The sequence below is a fragment of the Vidua macroura genome, chromosome 11 (genome assembly GCF_024509145.1).
Source record: "Vidua macroura isolate BioBank_ID:100142 chromosome 11, ASM2450914v1, whole genome shotgun sequence".
Lineage (NCBI taxonomy): Eukaryota > Metazoa > Chordata > Aves > Passeriformes > Viduidae > Vidua > Vidua macroura.
The window spans coordinates 21,209,275-21,235,315 of record NC_071581.1 but is presented as its reverse complement, the minus strand read 5'-3'; the positions used below and the strand labels follow the sequence as shown (position 1 = coordinate 21,235,315).

At 45.2% G+C, this 26,041-nt stretch overlaps 1 protein-coding gene across 5 annotated transcripts in view; it reads right to left on the bottom strand.

Annotated features, from left to right (window-relative positions):
• The window catches only part of BANP (BTG3 associated nuclear protein), a 115,158-nt gene that overhangs the window by 64,835 nt on the left and 24,282 nt on the right, over positions 1-26,041 (bottom strand). For all 5 annotated transcript variants that reach the window (XM_053987149.1, XM_053987150.1, XM_053987152.1 and 2 more), the window contains exons 5-7: positions 22,201-22,323; positions 19,578-19,753; positions 11,946-12,185 (exon numbers count right to left, since the gene is read on the bottom strand). In XM_053987149.1, the coding sequence (XP_053843124.1) occupies positions 11,946-12,185; positions 19,578-19,753; positions 22,201-22,323 (539 nt within the window). The remainder of the gene's footprint in view (positions 1-11,945; positions 12,186-19,577; positions 19,754-22,200; positions 22,324-26,041) is intronic.

The window sequence follows — 26,041 nt, the reverse complement described above, 5'->3', positions numbered from 1 at the left end:
GGATCTCTTGTGGCATCAGTTGTTAAAATAAATTTATTTTTTCAATGATTTAAATTTATTTTTTGTGTAGGAGCGATTTGAAATAAAGGTGAGAACACACAGGAAGAAAACACTGGACCCCAAAATCTACTTCAAAAGTGCTTTAAAGTCCCCAAGATTTCTCACTTTAAGTGACAGCAAGAACCCAGAGAAGTTTACAGCCCTGTGTGGTGTCTCTGAACTGGGAAAGGAGGAAAATGGGCTGAAATTCCAATTTGCTGCTGTGCAAGTTTCCTTTCCACGGGTGTCAGCAAAAGCAGAGAACATTGTGGATTAACCCCACAGAGCTCAGCCTCAGGTGCATTCCCAGAGCAAGGAATGCTCAGCAGGGGAGGCAGTGGATGTGCCTGAACTGCTGCCCCAGCCCCAGCAGCCCCACAGAGAACACCAGCACGGGCTCGGGCTGGGCTTGGAGGGAAAAAGTCCATATTTCACTCACAACTGCGTTTTAATGACTTTCCTGGTGTGTTATGGCTGCACTGCAGGCAGAGAAAATCCCAGGGAAAAGCTGCCTGCCTGGGAATTGGAACTGCTCCAGTGAATCCAGGGTGCCACTGGATTTAATCCATGGGATATTCCAGGATACAACTGGATTTAATCCTGGGATATTCCAGGGTGTCACTGGATTTAATCCATGGGATATTCCAGGATACCACTGGATTTAATCCTGGGATATTCCAGGATACAACTGGATTTAATCCTGGGATATTCCAGGGTGTCACTGGATTTAATCCATGGGATATTCCAAGGTGCCACTGGATTTAATCCATGGACATTCCAGGATACCACTGGATTTAATCCATGGGATATTCCAGGATACAACTAGATTTAATCCTGGGACATTCCAGGGTGCCACTGGATTTAATCCATGGGATATTCCAAGGTGCCACTGGATTTAATCCATGGGATATTCCAGGATACCACTGGATTTAATCCATGGGATATTCCAAGGTGCCACTGGATTTAATCCATGGGATATTCCAGGATACCACTTGACTCAAAGGGAAATCAAAGTGATATCAGTTACTCAGGACAGGAGTCTCAGGTGCAGTGTGAGGAACAGGCTGAGCACCAGAGCTGGGACACAAAACATCCCCAAAAGTGCTTGATTGAGAGAAGGAAGGAAAACACCTTCAGAAAACTGAAAGGGAGGAGCTTTAGATGGGATTTTGGGCAGGAATTTTTGCCTGTGAGGCTGGGCAGGCCCTGGCACAGGTGCCCAGAGCAGCTGTGGCTGCCCCTGGATCCCTGGAAGTGCCCAAGGCCAGGCTGGAATAACCTGGCATACTGGAAGGTTGGGATTGAATAAATTTTAAATCACTTCATCCCAGCCCACTCCATGATTCCCCCCATGATCCTGATCACTAATTAATGATCAGTGAGCTAAGGAGTGGCCAGGAATTGCTGGCAGACACCACCAGCTCCATGGAGAGAACAGCTCCAGAGGAAACCATGGAAAACAGACAACAACCTCACCAGGACAGGGGCAGACAGGAGAATTTTAGGCTACAGAGCCCTAAACCATCAGGGACAGATTTTCCAAGCCAGGCATCCTCATTTCTTTCCCTTAATTCATGAAATTCCCAGTTGCTGTCAGGGTATCAAGCTGCTCCAGACAAGCAGTGCTGTTTGCAGAGATTTTTACAACTGTAGACCTGGTCATGTGGAGATCAGGCCTGAAAAATTAACCCTAAAGCACAAAGCTAATTGATAAAAAACCAAAATGAATTTCAGATGTAAAAGCTGTGCAGTGGCTGTCACAATCTAAAACGTTGTTTTACAACCAGGTCCTTAGCAAGACATTTCCTACCAAGAAAAATCTCAACCTAAAGGCACTGGAGGAGTTTTTAAGCAGATAAAAAGTTCCCAGTGGCATTAAAAACATGATTTACCTGCGGGAGAGAGAGAAATCCTCCAAACATGTGCACACAATAGCAGAGAAGTGGAGCGTGCTGGCTGTTCCCTAGCCACAAATGATTCCAGGCAGGAGAGCTCCCAGCTGCCTCATCCCCAGCATGTCCCACACCCAACCCACTCAGAAAAGCAGGATATTGGAAATGAGACCTCTCACCTGGGGAAATCCATAGGAGAGAAAAGGCAGGAATGCTCCAGGGAGAAGGGTTTGACTTTTTTTTTGATCATTGACTCTCAAAAGCTGCATCAAACGCTGACATTTTACACAGCCCAGCATCCACGAGCCACAGAACAACACAGAAAAAAATCCAGGCAGGAATATAAATCAGCACTTGGACCAAAAGACAGTGATTTGGAAGATAGATGTCCATAAAAGAAGAGTAAAGTACAGGATTTAGATGATTTAAGACTGGCTGAGTGTGTTTTTAGTGATCTTTTCATGAATGGTGCCTCAAATATAAAAGATGTCCTTATTTTAAAACAATAAAAACACAAAGTTTGCTTTTTTGGGGGGAGGAATCTCATTTCCTGAAGGAACCTTTCCATGAAAAACACACCAGAGACTTAAAAATAATTCAGAGATTGCATAAATTGCAGGAGTTTGGGTGATTTATACAGAAAGAGAGATCCTGGCTGCAGCTTGGGAGACAAAAAGGGCTGCAAAGAGGATTCAGGGAGCCACAGGGGAGAAAAGGGGAAATCAAGGATCAACATTCCAACCTTAGCAAGGAAAAGCTCAGGAAGAAGGCAAAAATCAGGAAAATTCAAGTCAGCTTTAAAAGGCAACAGGTGCAGTGTGGATCAGAGACACAGGGAGAGATCTGGGGGAGTTCAATTAAAATTAAAAAGGGCAACACAAGCAGGTCCAAAATAAATCTTTCTGTGGTTTTTAAAGGAAATAAAAACTAGGAAATGCAAAGGGAAAAAAAAAAGCTTGGGAATACAAAGCAAAACAAGCTCAAAAATGCAAAGGAAAAAAAAAAAAAGATTTGACTTGGTACAAACACAGAGGTGGTGTCTGAAATGATTCAACAAATCTTTGGAGGATCTGCTGTACAAAATAAGGAGAGAAAGGGTTGGGGTTTCCTAAAAACCAGAATTAATTATAAACTAAGGAAATCCCAGGAAAACCACGTTCCTGGGGAAGTAATCCTCTCTTTCTGAAAGGTCAGAAGTCAAGGAGCAAAAGACAAAACAATCCCCACAGAACATGAAACTGGAAAGAAATCAAATTAAGACCAAATTGAGGTGGAAGAGATCAAAACCAGGCATGAAATATTCCATCCTCATCCCACATTCAGAACCAGCTCCTAAAAATCCAACTCCCTGGCAGGAGTTTCATTTGCACGCTCTGAGTTTCTGCTGCTTCCCATTCTCCAGGAATCACAGATTTCCTTGGAAAACTCTAAGGTAAATCTGTATTTTCATGGACTTGGCAGAGTTAGGCTGAGGTGGCCCAGAAATTCCTGCTGGATTTGGTGCATTTGGGGAAGTGCAGCACAGAATCCAGTATAAAATACAAATCTATTTCTATTAAATACAGAATCCAAGCAGATTTGGGTCACTGCTCCTTCACTTTCCAATTCCCTCTAATTTTTAAAACCCAAAGAAAAGCACCAGGGTGGGGAATTCATATTAAAGTGATGGACAGAATCCTTGTAAATTGACAGGAACATGATGGATCCTACAAGAAACAAAGGCTCCTGCCTGCTCAGAGAGGAGAAGGGGCTGATTTTTGGGGGCTTTGGCTCCCAAAATTCTTTTTTTCTCAGCAGGGTCGTACATTTGGAGTCTTTTGGATTAAACCAAGAGCACATGACAGCAAAAGCTGCTGCTCTAAACACGGAGGGAGCAGAGGAAAAGCTGGAGCACCTCTGGAATTCCTCCTTGAGCCCTCAGGCTTTGATTCTCCAAAGCTCATCCAGGGCTTGCCCTGCCCATATTGAAATGATTGGAAAGCAGGAATTGTTTACTCCTTTGACAGCTGGGGGATGATCTGCACAGCTGAGAGGCACTTCCCCCTGCTCAATTCGGGATGTTTAGGTTTGGGATGCAGGAGGGGAGGCATGCCAGAGCCTTGGAGGTTCCTCCAATGTCACACACCTGGAAAATCCATCCTGGCACCAAAAAAATCCCTTTCCATGACATTGCTCTGATCCACAACGTCCAAAAAGAGACAGGAGGAGCTGCTGGGAACTTGGAGAGAGGGAGGAGGGAAGGCAAATTCAGCTACCAAGTCATTACTCTGTTCATTAATATTTATTGAGGATATTTGTCTGAATATTTCATCTTTAACAAGTCACAGATTCAGAGGAGACATGAAAATTTAAGTTATTTAAATGCCTTTGCTCTTTGAATTAAAAGAACCCTACCAGAAGTTTTAAAAATGCAAAATTAATGTTAATTGGTATCTAGAATCTCCAAATTCCACCAAGGGATCCTGTTCCAGAGCAGGAGAGCTCCTCCACTCAGTCACACCTCAGCACCTCTCTGGAAAAGCAGCCAGGCTATTTTAACCTATTTTCCAGCGAGCAGAACCTGGTTTATTCTGATTTATGGAAGGAGCCATCAGCATTCAAATATTGCCATCTAGTGGGGTGTCAAATTCCCAGTGTGGCAGGAAAAGATGGATTTTTATCTGTTCCTGCCTTTGCTCCATCCCAACTCCCCACAGGACACAGCGAGTGCTCTGAAAGATTATGGAGCTGCAGGAGCAGGGAGGGGCTGGGGTGAATTAATTAATGAATCCCTGCAGAATTAATTAATCCCTGCAGGAACTGAGTATTTGTGATATTCCTGGAATTCCACGTGTTACAGAATTCCCATCCTTCAATCCCTTTCCTGATGGTGACAGAACATCCACAGCTGTTTAATAACCTGAGTACAATTATTATAAATTAATCAATCAACCCCTAAAGAAGGTAATGCTGGACCAAACAGAGGGTTTATAATCTGAAAAAAGATTGAAAAATCTGAAAAAAGAACCCTTCCTGTTCTCTACTCCAGCCTTGCTCCAGGTCCCAAGTTACACCAGAGTGATGACACTGGACAAATGGCATTTGCTTCTAGTTTTTTCCATCATTAAAAAAAAAAAAAAATCCTGCATTTATTCCTATTTTATCCCCCATTTTTAAAAGAGAAGCCAACAGTTGCAGCAGAAACCTTCCCAAAGAGCCCATCTTCAAACTTTCCCTTTTCTTCTTTATACCCTCCTGAAAGAGCCCTCAAAGGCCCTGGAAAAGCTGCTTTTCCACCCCCAGCCTCAGCATGGCTTTAGCTGCCTCTCCAGCAGTGCAGACCCGCACGCTGCAGCACGTACTTGAACCAAGTCTGGCCAAAAGGGAGAAGCACTGAGGGATGCAAGGAGTGTGGAAACAGATGGTCCAAGTGACCTCATGCATTCATTTTCTGGTTTCTGGAGAGCCCAGCACTCAGCAGTGCCTGACAGCACACCACACACTCAGTGTGGAGTTACACACAGCAGTGGGGACTGACAGCCCCACCACGGCTTTTCCAAGAGTGGAAAATTGAATTCCTCACTTGTCTAACGCAAGGACAACAAGAGAAGTGTGAGGAGGAGAGAGAAAACGCACTATTTCTTTTCTTTCCCCAAAATTGCTGCCTTTTTTTTTTTCAGTTTATTAACAGGGCCTGGCCAGGAAAGTAATTGAAATCAAGAGAAGTGCCCAGGAAAGAAGCAAACTGCAGGCAGCAGCGAGTTCCAGCTGAAAGCAAGGCCAGCACTGATGCCATGGATGAGAACTGTGGTGCTGAGATAAACTCAATGGGTTCTCCCATTATCTTCTTGCCTGGCCTCAAACGAGGTTATCAGTGCCCTGCATGTGGCAGCATTTAATTGATTCACAAAGCAGCAGCTCTGTGGAGCTGGAGCCAGGCTCGTGCAGCTCTGAGGGACACAACGCGTGCCAGCAGCAGCAGCACGAGGCCCACAGACATTAAAGCTCTTCAGAGAGGGGGAAAGCCCAACAGAAAGGATTTCTTTCACTTCTTGCTTTTTGAAGATGTGCTGAACTCTCAGACTTTGCTCCTGAGGAGGAGAGAGCTCCAGAGCTCTGCAGCCTCTCCCTGGTTTTGTCCCCAGCAGGTGACACCGCTCGTGGCCTTCCCAAGCAAGCCAGCCCAGCTTGCCAGGGGGAGCAGAGCCCCTGGCAGGGCTCAGAGCCCAGGCTGTGACAGCACAAAGCTCAGCAGGACCTGCCCAACTCCCCCAGTGTGCCAGGGGCACGCTGCTGCAGAATTGGGCAAACTCCACCCTTCAACCCCCAGTGCAACCTGTCCTCCCCGAGCCGTGCGGAGGAACAGGAACGTCCCACAGGGTGATGTGAGCAACCTGGAGCAGTGCAGAGTGCCCTGCCCAGGCAGGGGCTGGAAAGGACAGATTGCAGTCCCTTCCAAAGCAAACAATTCCAGGCTGCTGTGATAGCACCACAGCAACAGCCCGAAGTCACTCTTTATTTCCCAAGAACTACAGCCTGTGGTATTTAACACTGCGAGAAGAAAATGTTGGCAAAAAGTATTTCCAGGGACCACAGGATTAGCTCATCCATCAGACACAAACCACAGGACTCCTGTTCAGGCTACCAGGGCTGGGAAGAGGAGTTCTTATCCTATAGCATGAGGGAGCCCGAGCTGGGTGCAGCAGCTCAGGGATCCTCAGGAAATTGCTGGGTTGAGCTCTGCCACTGTCCAAACCTCCAGAGCATCCGTGGCTGATTCCTGAGGGAGCTGGGGAGGGACTGAAACAACAATTACCAATATCCAAATCACAGAAATCACCAGTTTGTGCTGCTGCTGAAATGTTAAAGACACGGGACAAAATGCCAGTTTGGATCATTTTTCTTCAGGCTCTCCAGCAGTCTCCAGATGGAATCCAAGGTTTGGATGCACCTCTACAACTGCTGATGTTCAGGATTGTGGCACTTTTAAACCATGGGATGTTATTCAATACCCTAACAGCCAGGGACTTGTGGGATAGTCAGAAATGAGACACGAGAAGCCCAAAATTATAAACAGGAAATGAAAGGAAGAGAAAATATGCCAAAACAGCATACAAGTATTAGGTAGGAAATAAGAAAAAAAGGGAAAATTGGTAGAGTTAATAAAAATGCAGTAATAAAAAAGGTTTTTGGAAGTGGGAAAGTGAAAGAATAGAAAATATTGATGACATTCTGTATTTATAGTGCATGCCCTCAGTAACTGCAATGTTTGTTTAGAGCACCTGAAGGAGACAGAAAGTGGAAAGAGATGATTTCCAGGGGTCTGGAGGGACAGGACACAAAGGATGGCCTCCCACTGCCAGGGACAGGGTCAGGTGGGATTTTGGGAAGGAATCATTCCCTGGGAGGGGTAAAGAGGCCCTGGAATGGATTCCCAGAGAAGCTGTGGCTGCCCCTGCATCCCTGGAAGTGTCCAAAGCCAGGACAGCCTGGGATAGTGGAAGGTGTCCCTGCCATGGCACTGGATCATATAAATATAAATATAAATATAAATATAAATATAAATATAAATATAAATGTAAATAATTGGTACACACAGCCCAAACCACTCCAGGATTCCACGATAAACATCTTAAAAAACAGCACCAGCCTGGAGTGTCCCACAAAACATCCTCTGGTGAGAAACATCTGAGCTCAGCTCACCCATGAGAACTTCCTGCCCTTCCTGCAGTATTTCCAAGCAGGATAATCCCCCAGAAGGACAGAAATGTGATCTATTTGCTGCTGATCCTGTTGTTATTAAGCTCGGACTCTCCATGAAAAGCTGGAGCAGCAGTGCTGAGCTCCCCACACGTTTTCCACGCCACCAGTGGCAGCTTCAACCAGCCCGACGTGCCTGGGCTGTGGGCAGCAATATTTCTATTTCTATTTCTCTCTCCATACATAAACTCGTGCCACTGACATCAATTCCACAGCCAAATGTGTTTCCTATTAAGCAGCCGTGTGTGGGCTGCAGCTCCAGAGCTGGTGTGTGGATTTTTGGGAAGCAGAGCCAGTGTTTAATTCCACTTGGCCTCTGCTGAGGACACAAGTCCTTTCAGAGTGTATTAACATCTCTTTCAACTCCTGCAGTAGGAGAAGTGCTCCCATCCCTACTGGAAGAAATGTTTTATATAACAGGAACACCAAGCTTTGATGAAGGATTTCTTTCTGTGCTGTGTTTTTGTGTGTTAAAAAGTGAAGTTATTTGGCATTTGAAGCAGAAAATGCATCATTCAGAGTTAAAAATCTGATTTTATCATTAGGTATTCTCAGCTAACACTTTGCTTTATGGTTTTTAAAAGACAAGGATGGATTCTGGGTGAAATTAAAGGGAAATGGGAAAGTTCACTCTATGAGAGTCTTGGAAGCAGATGGGAAAATTCACCCAAATTTTTCAGCCCAGTTTCCTCCCCTCTGTGAGCACTGGAGGGTTTGGGTGGGGGATTTCTGGTTTTGAGTTGTTTTTTTTTTTTCTCAGCAACAATCCTGTCCATAACAAGAGAGTTATTTCCATGTGCATGAATCATTCCCTGAGCAACAGATGCTGTCTGGAGCCAAAATAAGAATTTTGGGGTCCAATAACACAAGGGCACAGGTTCCCCTTACTGCAATTCATGAGTTTGGATCCCCTTCCTCCACCCAACCAGAAATTCTGCATTAAATTTGCAGGTTCTGATCTTCCATCCTCTTGGAGTAATTACCCAGAGCTGACAAATAAGTGGGAAAATGAGAGTCTGCAAAAACCCATGTGCAGAGCAAGGGGCCTGCACAGAAATAATACACAAAGTTACAGACAATAATATATAAAATATGTGTATATATAAATATATATTATAAGTAACTAATCTTATTTTGTTTTCATTTAGTTACTTTGATTATTTGGAAGAATAAGAACCACTGATAAATTTTCTTTACTGAGCTTCAGAAATCCCCTCTCCATTTTTTCCAGCATGCCATGGAAAATCATCTTTTCACTTACACCATTTCTTATAACTGCAAAATTCTGAATTTGGGAATCTGTTTTTTTCCAACTCGCTCGTGGAAATTGCTGTAAAATCTCCAAAGAGCTAAACCTGTATTTTCTGTTAGGCAAAGAAAATTACAACTGAGGATGTTCTTGGATTGTATTTCACCAGCAAAAGTCTCCATTTTTAGCAGGGCTGAGGTAATGAGCTATTTAATGACAGAGATTGTGTTTAAATCATTCTGGTTTCTTGCCCAAAAGCTCTCCTCAGTACCACTGCCACCCCACAAGCAAATTCCTACCACAAGTGAAAATTTAGACTTCCAAAGATAAACTTTCCTCTCCTCTTGTGGTAAACCTTGTGCAGAGCATCAGGAATTTTTAATAAACACACATCTCTTCATTTTCTATACTTTCTGCATATTACACAAAATACTTTCTCTATTAAATACAGATTTGCTTGGTGTTTTTCTTATAGAAAGAAAAAAAAGATGGAATATCTTTCCACTGACAAACTGCAAGAAACTTGAAACGAAAGGAAAAATAAAATCCCTTCTATTTCCTTGGCCTCCTCTGGCTGTGATTGGCACAGGCCAGGCTGATGACATTGGATTTTTCATTTCTGGTTGAGTTAAGTCATCAAAGCACCATTTGCTCAGAGCAGAAGCAAATCCCACTGTGGGGACCAGCACTGAGGGGTTCCCATGCCAGGGAAACTCGGGTTTGGGGTGATTTTCTGGGAGAACACTTCAGGGATGAAAAGCAGATGTGTGTGGACTGGGAAAGGGGATTTGGGATGGCAGGGCTCTCCCAGGCAGGGATGGAACCATGGCACACACACAGACTGAGCGTGGGCACAGTCCCATCCTCGAGAGCCGAGTGCTCCACATTCCTCACCAGGCTGCTGGAATCCAACTCCACTCCCACTTAATTACTGCCAGGGATGACATATGAGGTTATTAAATGAAATCATCATTTCTGGACCACTGTTCTCACTGTTACATTTGCTGCTCCATCAAGTTCTCCTGTGTTTTCTTTGCTGGTTGCCACAGGATTCTTCGTCCTTGCTGGTAGCAGATCAACATTTCACTGCCCAAACCAGTCTTCTCTGGCCAGATCCTCACAGGGTCTATTTTTTTCCAGAAATCCCTAGTTTTTTATGGCCTGGCTCCCAAAAGAAAACAACACAGCAGCCAACAGTAGGAAGGAATGAAGTTGTTTGATACCTGGATCCCAAACCGTGCTCATGCCACCAAAGTCAGACACTGATTGCTGCTCATGATCTGCTCTCACATCTGTGCCATCCCAGACCTTCTCCAGCTGCAGGGACCACTTCCACAACCCAGTATTTTCATGGTCAGAATGCCTCACAGAAATGACATAATCCCCAGCTTGAGCACTTGGTCACATGGACACATTCCTTCCCCATGCTCACACTGGCAAACATCTCATCTTCCTCCACAACCAGTTACAAACTGACCCATGTGATTTGTGCTCTCACATTTGAGGGATGGGAAAAGAACTGCCTGGGAACTGCTTTAACACTGGAGCAAGATCCATTTCTTAGTGTTTCTGAAAGGTTTTAACAAAAATCTGTGTTTTAAAAACATAGATTGATGCTGATGAGATCAGCAGACAAGAAGGCTTTGGAGATCAGCATTAATTTGAATTACCATCTCTCTTAAAAATACATACTTAATGTGTTTTTAAAAAGAAACCTTCTTTTTAAAAGAAGAAGTCTTTAAGAAGTCTTCTGCTTCAGGTAAATAATGAAGCAAAAATTGCCCTAATGCAGCCACCTAAGTGGGTTAGATTTGGTTTTCAATATCCCCAAAAATAGCCTGAAAACCACTGGAAATAAGTGGGAAATAAGTGGAATAAGCAGCAGATAAGAGGAATGTTTTTCCTGCCATCACCAAACACCATTCACATCCCTTCCCTGTAACTATCCCACAGCCACTTCTCCAAACACCACCCCAAATAATCCCTTGCTGACCTCTTCTTAAGCCTTACCTGGAGTTTCAAATTGCCAATTCCACACAAAACTCACCAGTAGAACAAATGATTCCCATTCCAGATCCACTGGTGACTACACGAAATGTGACTATAAAGAATTTCCTAACAACAAGACCTCCAGGTTCATTAGAATCCAGTTCAAGGATCACTCCTGGGCCTGCCCAGACTCCCCAGCGATCCCAGCCCGTCCCTGGGAGCTCTGTCCAAACACTCCTGGAGCTCTGGCAGCCTCAGGGCCGTGCCCATTCCCTGATTCCAGTGCTCAACCACCACCTGGCAGAAGAAACTTCTCCCAAAATCCTGGTTATGCTAGTTTCTTGGAAATAAAGCACAGAGAAGAGACTTGGCTGTCCTCAATGTATTCACTAGAAGTCGCCACAGCGGAACACGATGCTCACGTTCAGATTCCTCTTTTCATTTCAAACCAGTGGCTGTGCCTTTGTTCTACATGAAACCATATTTGATTCCTTTTAAATTAACAAATATCGTGCCTTTAACACAAATAATATCAGTTCACAGCTCCAAAATAGCTTAAATAATCCAAAGACTTGTGCACATGGAGCAGACAGAAATCCAACAGTGTCCTGCCATTCCTGCTGTGAATCCAGATTTTATGATCCTGAGATTGCCAACTTTTCCCATCACAATCTCAGCAAGTCTTTTGAAAAGAGACATAAATGGGAAGTCAAAAACTACGGTTCAAGACCACGCTGGTTTGAGCACTTGAACAGTATTGAAATTTGTGTTACCAATTATTTCTGCAGTATTTACTACACTCACAGCTGGCAGTTGCAAAGATGTCAGAATTCAGAATAAAAGATGAGGAATTTCTGGTGAATACCCACCAACTGAAATAAACCAGCCCATCAGGATTTCTTCCTAAAAACCCTACACCTTCTTCATAAACAAAAGCCACCAGAACATCTCACCACACATCAAACACACCCTTAAAATCTCATTTAACACATCCGCTTCTGCCTTATCCGCGTGTAAAACTCCCACGTTTCACTCACAGCGAATCCCGTAGATCATGAGAGGATCCAGCTGCTTCTTGCCGTGCTTGCCCTGGCCCGAGAGGTTGGAGATGGCCTGGATCTCCCTGTGGAAGAGGTAGTCCAGCAGGGTCAGGGCCATCTTCTCGGCCGTGCGGCAGTTGGTGCTGATGTGCAGCATGTCCGCGGGCGTGATGGGGCAGCGCACCCGCATCTCGGGGTTGTTCTCGTCGCCCAGCCACGTCCCGTTGGGGTAATCCTCTGAAACACACATGGGGCAAAGGTTGAGCAAGGAGGCAGGCTCAGGACACAGCAAACATTTCTCAAGTTTGCATCATCTCCCCCTACTTTGCTTCCTGGTGTCCGTGGGCTTTCCCAGCTGAGCGCAGCGGGATCGCAACGGCGGCTGCTGAGAGAAAGAAACCCAAATTCACCCAGCAGTGACCAAAATTATTGTTGGTGACATTCTGACCTACACAACAACTGGTGCAGCCAGTCCAGGTGTCCAGCTCGCTCTCAGAGATCTCTGTTATTGAGAAACCACTCCAGGCCCAGTGCTCTCGTGCCCTAAAAATGAAGATTACTGCAGCTCTGGGATATTCTCAAAGCAAGGCAAATTTCAAGCAGTCAACAGCTTTGAACCTTGTCTGTCCCAACCTCAAAGCCATGAGATTAAAGCAAGGCTAGACAAGATTATAGATTTAGGAAATTATAATAAATAGTGAACACTAACTTGCTTAATCATTTAAAAGGAGTACATCAAGCAATTACAATAATTTAGGATGTAACCAGAGATCCCAAACATAATTTGGGTTTTTCCTCATATTTACTGGCTATATTATTTTCTAAATAATAGTTTCCCAAGGAACAGAAGGATAATTATTCAATCACTAATCATCTTCCCTCTTATTAAAATATAAGACCATCAGTACCACAGCTATACCTACACTCAATATATAAAGAAGCTTTTTCATTTCTTTCCCTGTTTGTCAGGGGGAAAAAAAGAACACCAGGGATTTAATTAAATAAATAAATTAAATTCAAAGTAATATTAGGCACTCATTTCAATTAACCTGTGCAGACAATGCCAAAAGTTGATGGAATCAAGACTAACCAGAAACTGGAACAGAGCTCAGGACCAGCCCCACCTCAAGTGGAGGATGGAACACACAGCCAAGGATGAGACTCCCATTCCAGACATAAACCAAACCTCCAGAATTCCTCACACTGCCAATAGGAGCTGAGTAGGAAACACTCCAGCAACATTTCAGTGTCCACTGACATGGACCATTTGGATTGATTTCCATGTTTGCTCAACTGTGGAGTAGAACAAGGTTTGCTGACTGAGGGGTCACTCAGCCCTTCCACAGAGAGCTTTACAGTAATTTATTGTGAACAACGTTCAGTTACAATTACATTAATGACTTTTCTTTCATTAAGTGATCTTAGAGCAGAGTTTTGTGACATAAAGTCCCCAATTCCTGGTTTCCATAACCCTTCCAGTCCCCAGAGAAGGTGACAGAGCTCAGGTCAAACAGCGTTTCCTTTTCACACCGAGCAGGACGCAGAGCAAGCAGCATCTGGATTTCCAAATCCTGCCCTGGGGTTTATCAGACTACAAGCCAGAAGAACTCAATAAAATATAACATAAAAGCAACTCCAGGCACTCCAAACTGCTTTTCCAGCACGACCTTTGGGTTGAGTCATGCCACATGTCAGGGCCGAGTTCGCAGCGCTGAGTAACGACAGGATGAGGCAAACGTTGGGTTGTGCAATCCTGATTTATCACTGCGAGCAGCAGATTATCAGCAAGAGCACAGCCACACAACCAGGGAATGGCTTGGCCTGGAAGGGACCTTAAAATTCATCTCCTCCACCCCTGCCATGGGCAGGCACATCTTCCACTATTCCAGGTTTCTCCAGGCCCTGGCCTTGGGCACTGCCAGGGATGCAGGGGCAGCCACAGCTGCTCTGGGCACCCTGTGCCTCCCCACTCTCACAGGGAAGAATTTCTTCCTTATATTCAGTAACTTGCAAGGAAATCAATTTATTGTTGACATATGTAGCAACTCGTCCCTCAATCTTTTTTTCTGCTGAAATCAGAACTTCATGCCCTGTCCTGAATATATTTTTATACACTTGCAAATTGTTTGTATTTTTTTTTTTTCCTTAATTTGATCCTTTCTTTTTTATCCTCAGCCAGGATAGGTCACACTGGCTGCTTTCTGCTCCCAGTACCAGGTGCCATGTGAAAAATAAAGTGGTTTGGATGAGTTGTGCCTTGTTTTGCATGCCACTGTGTCTGGCCTCACCACAAGTCTGGTTACCATTATCAGGGAAAACAACAGCCTGTTCCTCAAGATAAATGGACTGGGTTAGAAAAATTTGGGCAGATCTGGCGAAGCAAAAACATCTCTGGATCAATGTGTACGTTTTTCAAAGAAATTCTAGGAAGCCTGAATAAATTATCCTCCAGCCTATCACAGCCTAACTGCCTTAGAGCTCACAGGATTGCTGTTGGATATAGGAATTTTTCATCCCTTATGGAACACCTTTTGCCTGCAGACTTTTTTAACAAACGTTGTTAACCTACACGAACCAAAGATTTTGTTCAATTTGCAAAATCCTCTCCTTTTTCTGCTGGCACAGAGTCCAGAACATACTGTTTTTACCACATGCAACTGTTTTTTTATTGCTCCCAGCCTGGAAAAAAAGACATTATCTTGTTATTCTGACCTATGACCACAATCCCCCCACTAAATTATCTCTTGCATTTTCCTCCTCCTTTCAAACAGAAAGGGAATTTATTTTATAACCATTTTGCATTAAGCATGACTGAAGTTAACCATGAATCCACTGCAGCTCTGTGACGGCACAAAAGCTGAATTATTCCTTATTTTAGATCAAAATCATTCCTGCCAGGCTGCCAACACATCTGGCACTTTGCAGGGAGCAAACACAGGACTGGCACCCAAAAATCTGGTGGAAAGAGGAAATCCAGGGCCAGTTCTGAGTGAGGCACAAAAGCCCTGAGCTCTGGCGTGGAGGAGAATGGATAAGGAAGGAGAAAACAGACTGGGAATTGGATGGAAATTCCCTTTGAGCAATTCAATACATAAACACTATTGATTAAATCTGGATCACGGGAGTCTCCCAGCACTGAAATATCCTTTAATGCATGTGGCATGGTTCTTTAGGTGTATTATCAGGCTTTAGAGGCGATGTCTGGGTGCAGTCTGGATGGGGTGGGTTATTTAGTGCATGCACTCGAAAAGCCAGACTCCACCCCCCAGCACTGCACAGCCATACCCTGCTGCTGTGCCTTAAACACTTCCAAAAACTCAGTCAAGGTGAGCTGGAGGAAGAGAACACTCCAAGAAAACCCTTCCCTTCAGCACACACTCACCTGGAGCTCAGCTCATCACACAACTTCTCATATTGTTCTATTTTTCTTTCTTTAATTAACTGAGGAAGGGTGGAGGGTGGCAGAGCCCTGGCACAGCTGCCCAGGGACAATGTGGGGTGTCCCTCTCTGGAGACATCCCAAAGCCACCTGGATGTGTCCCTGTGTCACCTGCCCCAGGTCCCCTGCCTGGGACTGGGTGATCTCCAGGGCTCCCTTCCAACCATTCCCTGATCCTGTGAATTTTCCTGAGGAGCCTGCTGCCCTTTCAGGGGGAAGGAGCTTCCTTGCCCTTTTTTACACCAAATATCAGATCACCACAGAAGTGGCTGCTGATCATTTCTCCTCACAGTGCAGAAAGCCCTGCCAGCTTTATCTGAGTCCCTCTCTGCACTCACAGCCCCATTTCCCCCACACACCAATTTCTAGTTCCTCTGCATTGTTCTTTTTCCAACATCACAAAATTTGCCTTTATCTCCATTCTACTGAACCCAGTTTGCTTTCCAGTGCTGGTTTTGAGTCTTTTTTGCTGCATTTCTCTTATCTCCCAGCACAGCTGACCATCCATCCCTGTTTGGGGACGTGCTGAGGGCTGCCACGCAAACCAGGAATTCTCTGGGAACAGGAGGAGCCAGTTTGGGGTCAGCAGCAAAAAAAAAACCCTGTCAAGAGAACAAAAACCAGACAGGGGCTGCTCTGGACATGCTCTCCCACCCAGGGAAGGGACAGACACTGAACTGTTGCATTTTTCCATTGGGATAGGCTCCCCTGGTCTGACATGAGCCTAAAAGCAAAGCCAGGCTCTGCTCCATCCCCAGGAGCTGTCAGTCATTCCTTTAAAACTAGGGAAAACAAAAGGAAACACCTGCCCACAGAAATACTGGAATTAACATGTTCCATCGCTCCAAGAAGTTGTGTTTATTTTACTCTCAAGGCTGGGTGCAAAGTTGGCAGTGGCAGCAAAAGACTGGTAGGTGCAGAGAGGCAGAAAGATGAATTAATCTTTAAAAAATTAAAATAAACCCCGAAAAAACAAATCCTAACCTACAAAAACAAACCTCCATTTCTAGAGAAATTAAATAATGTTTTGGCTGATGTTCAGAAGATTCAACATCAGCATCATGTGGAGGGTTGGAACGAGATGAGCTTCAAAGTCCCTTCCAAGCCAAACCATTCCATGAGTCTGTGATCTTTTAATGAGCTCCTGTCAATTAGCAGAAGTTCACAGGGGCAGTGATTAATTGGCAGAGACTCCAGAGCACTGACTTTATTAATTAAAAATCATTAAAGTCTGTGGAAGGGAGGGACAACCAGGCTGAAATTCACCTCCAGGTCCAGCAGTGGGATTGAAAGCTGTGCTAAAAGAAAGGTTAAAGAGCTTTAAAGTCACATTCAGCAAAATCTGAAAAAAATTCAGAAAATTAAAACCCACAGACTCAAAGGGCTTTTTAAAACCTTGGAAAACGTGTTTCACATCAGAAAATCGGATTTCTAATATGGATTTTGCCCTTTTTTCCTTGTTTAATAGATCTTTGTTATACTTGGAGCATTAATTCCAAATATCCCTGTGGCAGACACCTGCAAGAAACTTGTTCATCTGCTGGCTCCCAATAATTGAAGAATAAAACCCCAAAGCAATTCCATTTTTATCATTTTCTTTGGCTTTCACAAGTCCTCATCAGTGTCTCCACATCAGCACCACATCATTTTGTTTTAGGGTACAAAAGGTTCACTCCTGCTCTGCTCCAGCTCCTCTCACTGTCTGTGCCTGTCCTGAGGAGCTTGGCAGGAAAGAGCTCCAAGTGCTCATCCCACGGGTGAGATCTGAGCCTGCCCTGAGCTGGAAAATCCTGTGCACAGATAAGTCTGGGACAAAGAGCTGCTTGGATTCCCATTTGGAAAGCAAATCCTGAGTGCTGTTTAATGCTGCCATTATCAAATGACTGCTTCAGATCCAAGTTGAGGAGACAAGACGTGACTGAGGAGTTTTCTCTGGAAAAAAAACCATCAGTCATCCCTTAATTAACACCCAGTGTCCCCTTATCTGCTCCAAAAATACATGTTCACATTTCCAGCTTGGGGTTCTCTGCATGAGAAACTGGAGGACACAGGGAATGGTTTCACACCAGGGTTACATGGGATATTGGGAAGGAATTCCTCCCTGTGAGGTTGGGGAGGCCCTGGAATGGATTTCCCAGAGAAACTGAGGCTGCCCCATCCCTGGCAGTGGCCAAGGCCAGGCTGGGCAGGGCTTGGAGCAGCCTGGGACAGTGGAAGGTGTCAGGGTTGGAACTGGATGGGCTGTAAGGTCCCTTCCCACCCAAACCAATCCATGATTCCATGTCTTCAGAGCCCAGAGAATTGATTCACAAATGAGTTCTGTGCAAGGAGGACACACAGCACCAGCTGCAGCATTCAGAATCTCCAGAACTTTAAAAATGCACAAGGACTCTGGAAAGCACAGGAAAAGAGTCTCAAAAGAACTGAACAGAGCAAACTTTTCCTTCTCTTACCACCCTGAAGGTGTAAGGGCAGTGTGTGAAAAATGAAGAGAAAATTAACACTGAGCCATCACATCCATCCCATACAACCATTATAAAATAAACCATTACAAAAGAAACCATTTTAAAGTCAATTTCCTCATATTTAGTGTATAACACTTAATGGCTCTCCTGCTCCAAAAGTGTGTCAGTGAAACTAAAAAAGCTCTTCCTGAGCTCTGTGTTCTGCACAAGACACTGAACTGTACAAAGATTAGTTTTTAAGCCTAATTAGAATGTTCACAATTAAATCAAATGCACTGCTGTGTTTGAAGTGAGAAGATGCTGCACTCCAAAACTTCCAGTAAGAACACAAGCATGCCAAAATTAACTGGATTTTAAAAAACACATGGATTGAAGGCACAGTGTTCAGTCAGAAAAAAAACCCAGCCTTGCTCTACACCATTACTGGAACTGGGCTCAAAGCTCCTGAATCATTATTTTTCAGGGACAGAAAGGCAACAACACTAATTCTTTAATTATCACAAATTACATGGAAGCAACCAGGTTTTACAGAAATCCATTTTTTACCTTTACAGAAATCCATTCCCTAAATCCTGGAAATATCCAGAGCTCAGTGTAAGGTAAACCCAACTCTAAGCACAGTTTAGTTTTGCTTTCCAGAGCCAGGATGACAGAGTGGAGCTGTCCTGAACACCTGGTGTTTGGTCTCAGTCCTGGGCTGGGATCTCCAGCCAGGTTTTACCTCTGCACACCTCAGAGTCACCTGGAATTCTGTCCCAGCTGATGAAAGCCAAGGGCTGCTGTGACTTTGCCTCTCTCTGCACACCAGCGCTGTTATTCTCCATCTCTTCCTTTATTAATAATTGAATTTGTGCCACCCTGCAGGTGAAGTCACTTAGCAATTCCCTCCCGTGCAAGGGCAGGTGGAGGGGGGTCACTGATCTGATCCTCAAAGCATTCATCAGTCTCAGAGATTTTGAATGGATGAGTGTTGCAGAGGTCTGAGGGAAATCAGATCTGCAGACATTAATGGATTAGGTGTTTCTACAGAATTTACATGCACATCAGTGGCTCAAACATCACGTTTGTCTGTGCAAATCTGTGCCAGACCAAGGCAGAAAAGGAATCACACAACAAACACCTTCCTGGTGCTGGCAGCTTTGCTCCTGGCACAGCTGACAGAGCAGTAAAAATTCTGGAATCACTGAGGCTGGAAAAAAACTCCAGGATCAGAGTCCAAGCTGATCCCAATGCCCACCTTGTCCCCAGCCCAGAGCTCTGAGTGCCACCTCAGGAATTCCTGGGACACCTCCAGGGATGGGCACTGCAACCCTCCCTGGGCAGTGCCAATCCCTGACCCCCTTCCCATGGGGAAATTCCTGCTGCTGCCCACCCTGAGCCTGCCCTGGCCCAGCCTGAGGCCGTTCCCTCTCCTCCTGTCCCTGTTCCCTGGAGCAGAGCCCGACCCCCTGGCCCCCTTGTACTGCCCAAGGTGTATCCTTTGAAGGCTTTTTAATAAATTCCTACTTTATTCCTTCAACTCTGTCTAGGCAGCCTCTCAAGGCATCACTGGTTTCTCAAGATAGCTTTGGGGCTTTGCAGCCTCACACAACGAGGCCTTTAGGCCTAACAGAACCCCAGGACTGAATTATCAGACCTAAGGAATTACAAGCATGCACACTAAGAGTACTGAGGAGACATAAAAGACATACAAAAGGCCAAAACCCCCCTTGGCACCACGCGTACCTTCGGAGTTGAGGGTAATGAGGGTGACGTTGTTGCCGATGCTCTGGCTGCCCACCTGGCCGCTGTTGGACACGGAGTCGCTGGCCTCGGAGCCGCTCTCGCCGTCCTCGTTGTGGCTGTCGTCGTGCCCGGGCACCTTCACCACGATGGTGTTCTGCCGGCGGCCCGGCACCGCGCTGCGGGCAAGGAACACGGGTCAGCTCCAGAGAACAGCCCTCAGCAGAGTGTGAGCAGGGCATGTCCAAATTCCAGTGTCAGCTCAGCTCACGGCCCTGCACCTCATTGTGAGGGCCAACCTGGGTCACCTCCAGAGAAAAGCCCTCAGAAGGAACACGGGATTGGAATATCCAAATTCCAGCATCACTCAGCTCAGCTCATGGCCCTGTTGTTGTGAGGGCCAGCACAGGTCACCTCCAGAGAAAAGCCCTCAGAAGGAACATGGGCATGGAATATCCAAATTCCAGAGTTACTGATTTCAGCCCATGGCCCTGCACATTGTTGTGAGGGCCAGCACAGGTCACCTCCAGAGAACAGCCCTCAGCAGAGTGTCAGCAAGGAATATCCAAATTCCAGCATCACTCAGCACAGCCCTGCACGTCATTGTGAGGGCCAGCACAGGTCACCTCCAGAGAACAGCCCTCAGAAGGAACATGAGCATAGAGTATCCAAATTCCAGCATCACTCAGCTCAGCTCACAGCCCTGCATGTCATTGTGAGGGCCAGCACAGGTCACCTCCAGAGAAAAGCCCCTCAGAAAGAATGTGAGCATGGAGTATCCAAATTCCAGCATCACTCAGCTCAGCTCATGGCCCTGCACATTGTTGTGAGGGCCAACCCAGGTCACCTCCAGAGAAAAGCCCCTCAGAAGGAACATAGGCATGGAATATCCAAATTCCAGCATCACTCAGCACAGCCCTGCACGTCATTGTGAGGGCCAACCTGGGTCACCTCCAGAGAAAAGCCCTCAGAAGTAACATGGGCATGGAATATCCAAATTCCAGCATCACTCAGCTCAGCTCACAGCCCTGCACGTCATTGTGAGGGCCAGCACAGGTCACCTCCAGAGAAAAGCCCCTCAGAAGGAACATGGGATTGGAATATCCAAATTCCAGCATCACTCAGCTCAGCTCACAGCTCTGCACGTCATTTTGAGGGCCAGCACAGGTCACCTCCAGAGAAAAGCCTCTCAGAAAGAATGTGAGCATGGAATATCCAGTTTCCAGCATCACTCGGTTCAGCCCATGGCCCTGCACATCGTTTTGAGGTCACCTCCAGAGAACAACCCCTCAGAAGGAATGTGAGCATGGAGTATCCAAATTCCAGCATCACTCGGTTCAGCCCGTGGCGCTGCACGTCGTTGTGAGTTCACCTCCACAGAACAGCCCCTCAGCAGGAATGTGAGCATGGAATATCCAAATTCCAGCAATACTGATTTCAGCCTGTGGCCCTGCACCTCATTGTGAGGGCCAACACAGGTCACCTCCAGAGATTAATCCCTCAGAAGGAATGTGAGCATGGAATATCCAAATTCCAGCATCACTCGGTTCAGCTCATGGCCCTGCATGTTGTTGTGAGGGCCAAATAAATGTGTTGTATAAAATGGACTCCTTTAAACCCCTCTACTCCTGCAGAACTATGCAGCAAAATTAAAAAATCACACTGTGGGCAAGGAGCACAGGTCACCTCCAGAGAACAGCCCCTCAGCAGGAATGTGAGCATGGAATATCCAAATTCCAGCATCACTCAGTTCAGCTCATGGCCCTGCACATCGTTGTGAGGGAATTAAAAGCACTAATTGACAAAATAAACGTGTTGGATAAAATCAGCTCCTTTAAACCACTCCTGTGGAACTCGGAGCTATCCAGCAGAATGAAAATCACACAGAATCACCGGGTTGGAAGAGACCTTAAAGACTATCAAGTCTGAGCCATGCCCTAACACCACCTCAACTAAACCATGGCACCCAGTGCCACATCCACTCTATTTTTAAACACATCCAGGATGGCAACTCCACCACCTCCCCAGGCAGATGATTCCAGTACTTCATCACTCTTTCAGTAAAATACTTTTTCCTAACATCCAATCTAAATTTCCCTTTGTGCAGGTTAAGACTGTGTCCTTTAGGTCACACACAGCAGAAGGAATAAAAAAAAAATCTTCGGTATCAACTTCCTACATCTGCCTCAATGGAAAAGTCTAGGCCCCATGTGCAAAACAAAAGAAATATCCAAGTAATTTATAAAAATATATTAATTACAACCATTTTCCACCCAGAATCCCCAGGTCTGCTTGTTTAAAATTCACTTTAGATAGTCCAAGTTTTCCTTGGACTGCACATTCCTCCTTCAGCTGGTTAAATACAGGATTTTGGCCTGTTCCCAAGGGATTGTGCATCCATGTAAAAATCCAGAGCTATGGGAAACTCTTCTTCAACACAGATAATCCCAGCTCCTCCAGGATGTTCTCTCCCATCAAGAGGGAAGCAAGAGAAGCTACCCAAGCCCAGGTTCAATCTTTCCCCCATTATTACCTCAAGGATTCCTCAGTTTTCCCTTCAAACTGCCCCTGGAACTGGCCCTGGCCAGGGAGGGAAGGAGGGAGCATTCCAGGGAGTGGCACTCACTTGCTGAGGATGTTCTCCAGGGAATCTGCTGCTCTGCTCAGCGGCTCCTCCTGCCCCACCATCTTGGCCACGATGGAGTTCTGCCGGTCGTTGTTGAGGATCACTGTGGTCTGAGGGACAACGCTGCAAAAAAAAAAAATAAAAATAATCACAGAGGGAATGGGAATGTAAAGGAGACAAGCTTATAAATAATCCATGAAGAGGGTTTTGGTTTAAGCAATCCAGGGAGGGTCTGGGCCTCGTCCCTCTCCCGGCACCGCTGACGCCGGCAATCCATCGAGCTTGACACCTGCACCACCTCCAGCACTCTGATTTTTCGGAGGATGGATGGCTCCAATGGAATTATATAAAAGTCCACGACCCCTGGGGAAGCAATAAGGAATTCATCAGTTCAGGACACACAGGGGGAAGTCTGTAAATCACAGCTCCACCAAAGTCTTTCTGGGAGAATCTGAGTGTTTGCAGAGGTACCGTGGCCAATTTACGTGGTAATGCCCCAGCTTCAGCAGGATAATTCCTAGGAAAAGAGAATTTGAAAGGATTTATTGCAAAAGTGGATGATGAGCATGGTAAAAGGGCTTGTGTTGTCCTCCAGGATGGGGAGATGAGCAGCACACAAAGCATCAGAGCAAACAGGACCAGACTGCAACTGAATAAAAACAAGACTGAACTACTTCTTGCGTGCATTTCACACATTAAAAAACCTAAAACCAAACACCAAAATCATTTCACATGTGTGAGAAACCAGAAAAAGCTTCTCTTATCACTCCTGATGACAATGGAGAAGGAAAACTCGAGACATGCAAAGTTTACACTGGACTGCAATAGGAAATGTGAAACAAACAACCATCCCCACGTGCAGGTGGGCACCTGAGTGCTTTGCAGGGATTATTCACAGTACTGCCACAGCAGCACTCCAAATTCCCAGGTGTGCATTTGACACTCAAACTGCTCCTGCTGTGCTTGGGGAGAAACGAGGGAGAGAAATGTTGGTTTTGTTCCCCTTTGCTCTCCCCACAGTAAACAGCTCGTTCTTGTCACTGCTCCAACATCCCAAACGTGACTGGGGGTCATTTATTTCCCCCTGGCTAATTGCTGGAACACAAATTAAGCCAATCTGGTGACAGCAAGTGTTTCCTGCAGCTGCAGCAGAGCACACACTTGGACATTCTCGTGTCTGTGTAAGCCTCAAGTGCCAAATTATCCATCATCAAGGAAAGATAAGGCCCTGTCGTGGAGCTGAGGATGAATGGATCCCAATTTTGGCACAAATAAAATGCTTGACCCCGGATTTTTTGGCTCCAAAAGCCCCAGGCTGCAATGCCCTGCCTCCCACTGCCAGGGACTGCATGTGCTGCTGGCAGCAGATGGGATTCCTCAGGGAAGCCAAGGACCCCTGGGTGCAGACCTGGGGAGCCTCTGGGAGATTTTGGCTCATCCCAGGCAAGGGCAGGCTCAGCCAGAGCTCCTCATGTGCACGTGGAACTCAGATTTCAGAAAGAAAGAAAGAAATGGGGGCTTCTGTTGCTTTCCTGCTCTTCTCTGGAGAATCAGGATTTAGGGCACTCCCAGTCAAAGAGGAAAAACCCCCACATTTTTATTTTTGAAAAAAAAATACAATTTCCATCTCTTTTCTCTTCACCAAACATTTGAAAACCTCACCAAACACTTGATCAAACTGGGAGATGTGGCAGTGCTGGCAGCTCCCAGGCCAGCAGCATCGTGTGTGTGCTCATGACATTTCCCAAATTATGCAAACAGCTGCCCTGGAAGTTCTCACATCCCAGTTTAAAATGTTCAAGTATTTTACACTTCCTTTCAGACACTGTTCTTTATCAGCATCTCCCTTGCAATCACTTCTGAAGGCCTGCTTAAAATGCCACTTACCAAAGCTTCTTTTTAATGAAGACTCTGAATAATTAATTTCAACTGGAGAGATAAATGCAATAAAATTACATTTAGAAAGTCCTTAGCATTTTGCTCTTATTAAGTTTGTATCTGGAAAAAAAAAAAAAAAGCCTTAGCACTAAAAATTGGCATAAAATAAGGACTTGAGGGGGGTTGCTTTGTTTTAGGAATGTTCATTTTTATGGACATGCTTGAAATGTTTCCTGATGTGCAATCTGAACCTCCCTTGGAGCAGCTTGAGGCTGCTCCCTCTCATCCTGCCCCTGTTCCCTGGGAGCAGAGCCCAGTTCCCACCTGCCTGCACCCACCCTGGTGGAGGGTGAGAAAGAATTTGCTTCCCTGTGAGATGTTCCAGTCCCTGTTTTCAGATTTATTTAGAAATCTGACTAATAGACACAAAATCCAAAATGGAAATTCTACATAAAATCAAAATATTGGGCCAAGCTGACAAAAAAACATTAAAATTCATTACAGCCAAGTGCATCCTTGGATTATTCCAATTCCTTTCTTCAATCTCTCCTCCTCTTTCTGAAGGTGAAACAGCTTTAACCATTCCTTCTGTACTAAAGGGAGAAGGAGCAGGAAAGCAAAGCTTTGGATATTCCCTCAGACCCCAAGGGAAGTAATTTTGAGTGCTGCCAGTACTCAGGGGGAAGATGGAAGGAAAATATTCCAGGGGTCAGGGGGAGTTTCACAAACGCAGAGTGACTGCACAGGCCCCAGAACTTTCCATTTGTGCTCACATATTCCTTTCCCCACAAGCATTAGGACTTGGAGAGACTGGAGCAGCAATTTGCCTCTTCTTGGACACAACTCTCTAAAAAAAATTTAAATGCATGCAACCTGCAGATATTTGGGAATTTTAAAAAGCAGTTTACTGAATAAACTGTCAAATTACAGGTGAAAATTCCCCTAAAAATAAACATACCAACTAATGATTGCATATTTAGCCTCTGATTTTTTTTTTTTTTTTAATACAAAAGGCCAGTCTATATTTTGCATAAAGAAATTGCTGCCAAAGGTCATTTTCAGTATGGAAAATGTGTGAGTCAGATCTGATCATTCATCTTAAAGGCTGGGGTTCCATTGCCAATAACCTGCCAATCACCCAGAGTGCAGCCAGAGACAGAAAAGAACTTTTGGCAATGCCAGGACCATCCTCTCCTCCTCTTCCCAGCTGAGCTTTCCATTTGGAGAGAGAGAAAAATCAAGCACAAGGAATGAACTGACATTTCTCTCTTCCATGAGGATCAAAAGTGTTTCTCTAAAAAGAACTGAAAATGACTTGGAGTGAGATTTTCAGACAGGTTCTTCCCTTTGTCCTCACTCCCATGGATCAGCTCATGGAGAAGCATTAATGGGAAGAGGAGCTGGAATTCCTGCTGGAAAACTCTCCAGCCTCAAGGAAAGCCAGGCTGGAAAAGAGCCCTTGAACTCTGGTATTTCCCGGTTTAAATTAAAATTTAAATGTACAGTTCATGTGTGGAGGAATATCACAGTTATCCCTAGCAGGGAGAAAATCTAAATATAACAAATATTTTTGCACAATGTGCTGTTTTCCTTATTTTATCCCTAGTTTATCTTGCACTAACACTCGTGTTCATCCTTAACAAGAGCCCCTTTTTACATCTTTTCATCATTATTTAGGAAGATAATGCCACAAAGCTCCTTCCTCCTGATGGCCACCTGCTTCCTTCTCCTGCTGCTCACAGAGTTAAGGATCCCAGTCCAAAAAGGAGAGAGAAAACCCACTGAGGATCTCACGCTGCAGCAAAGCCACAAAATGGCAAAGAATCCACGAAATGACTTTGGATTTATGCCCCAAAATGAACGCAGAGAACAAACCTGTCAACAGGCACACTGTGCACAGGCACCTCAAAAATTCAAGTTTCAATTCCCCAATTCACAGTCCAGGCACAGGCAGTTGCCAAAA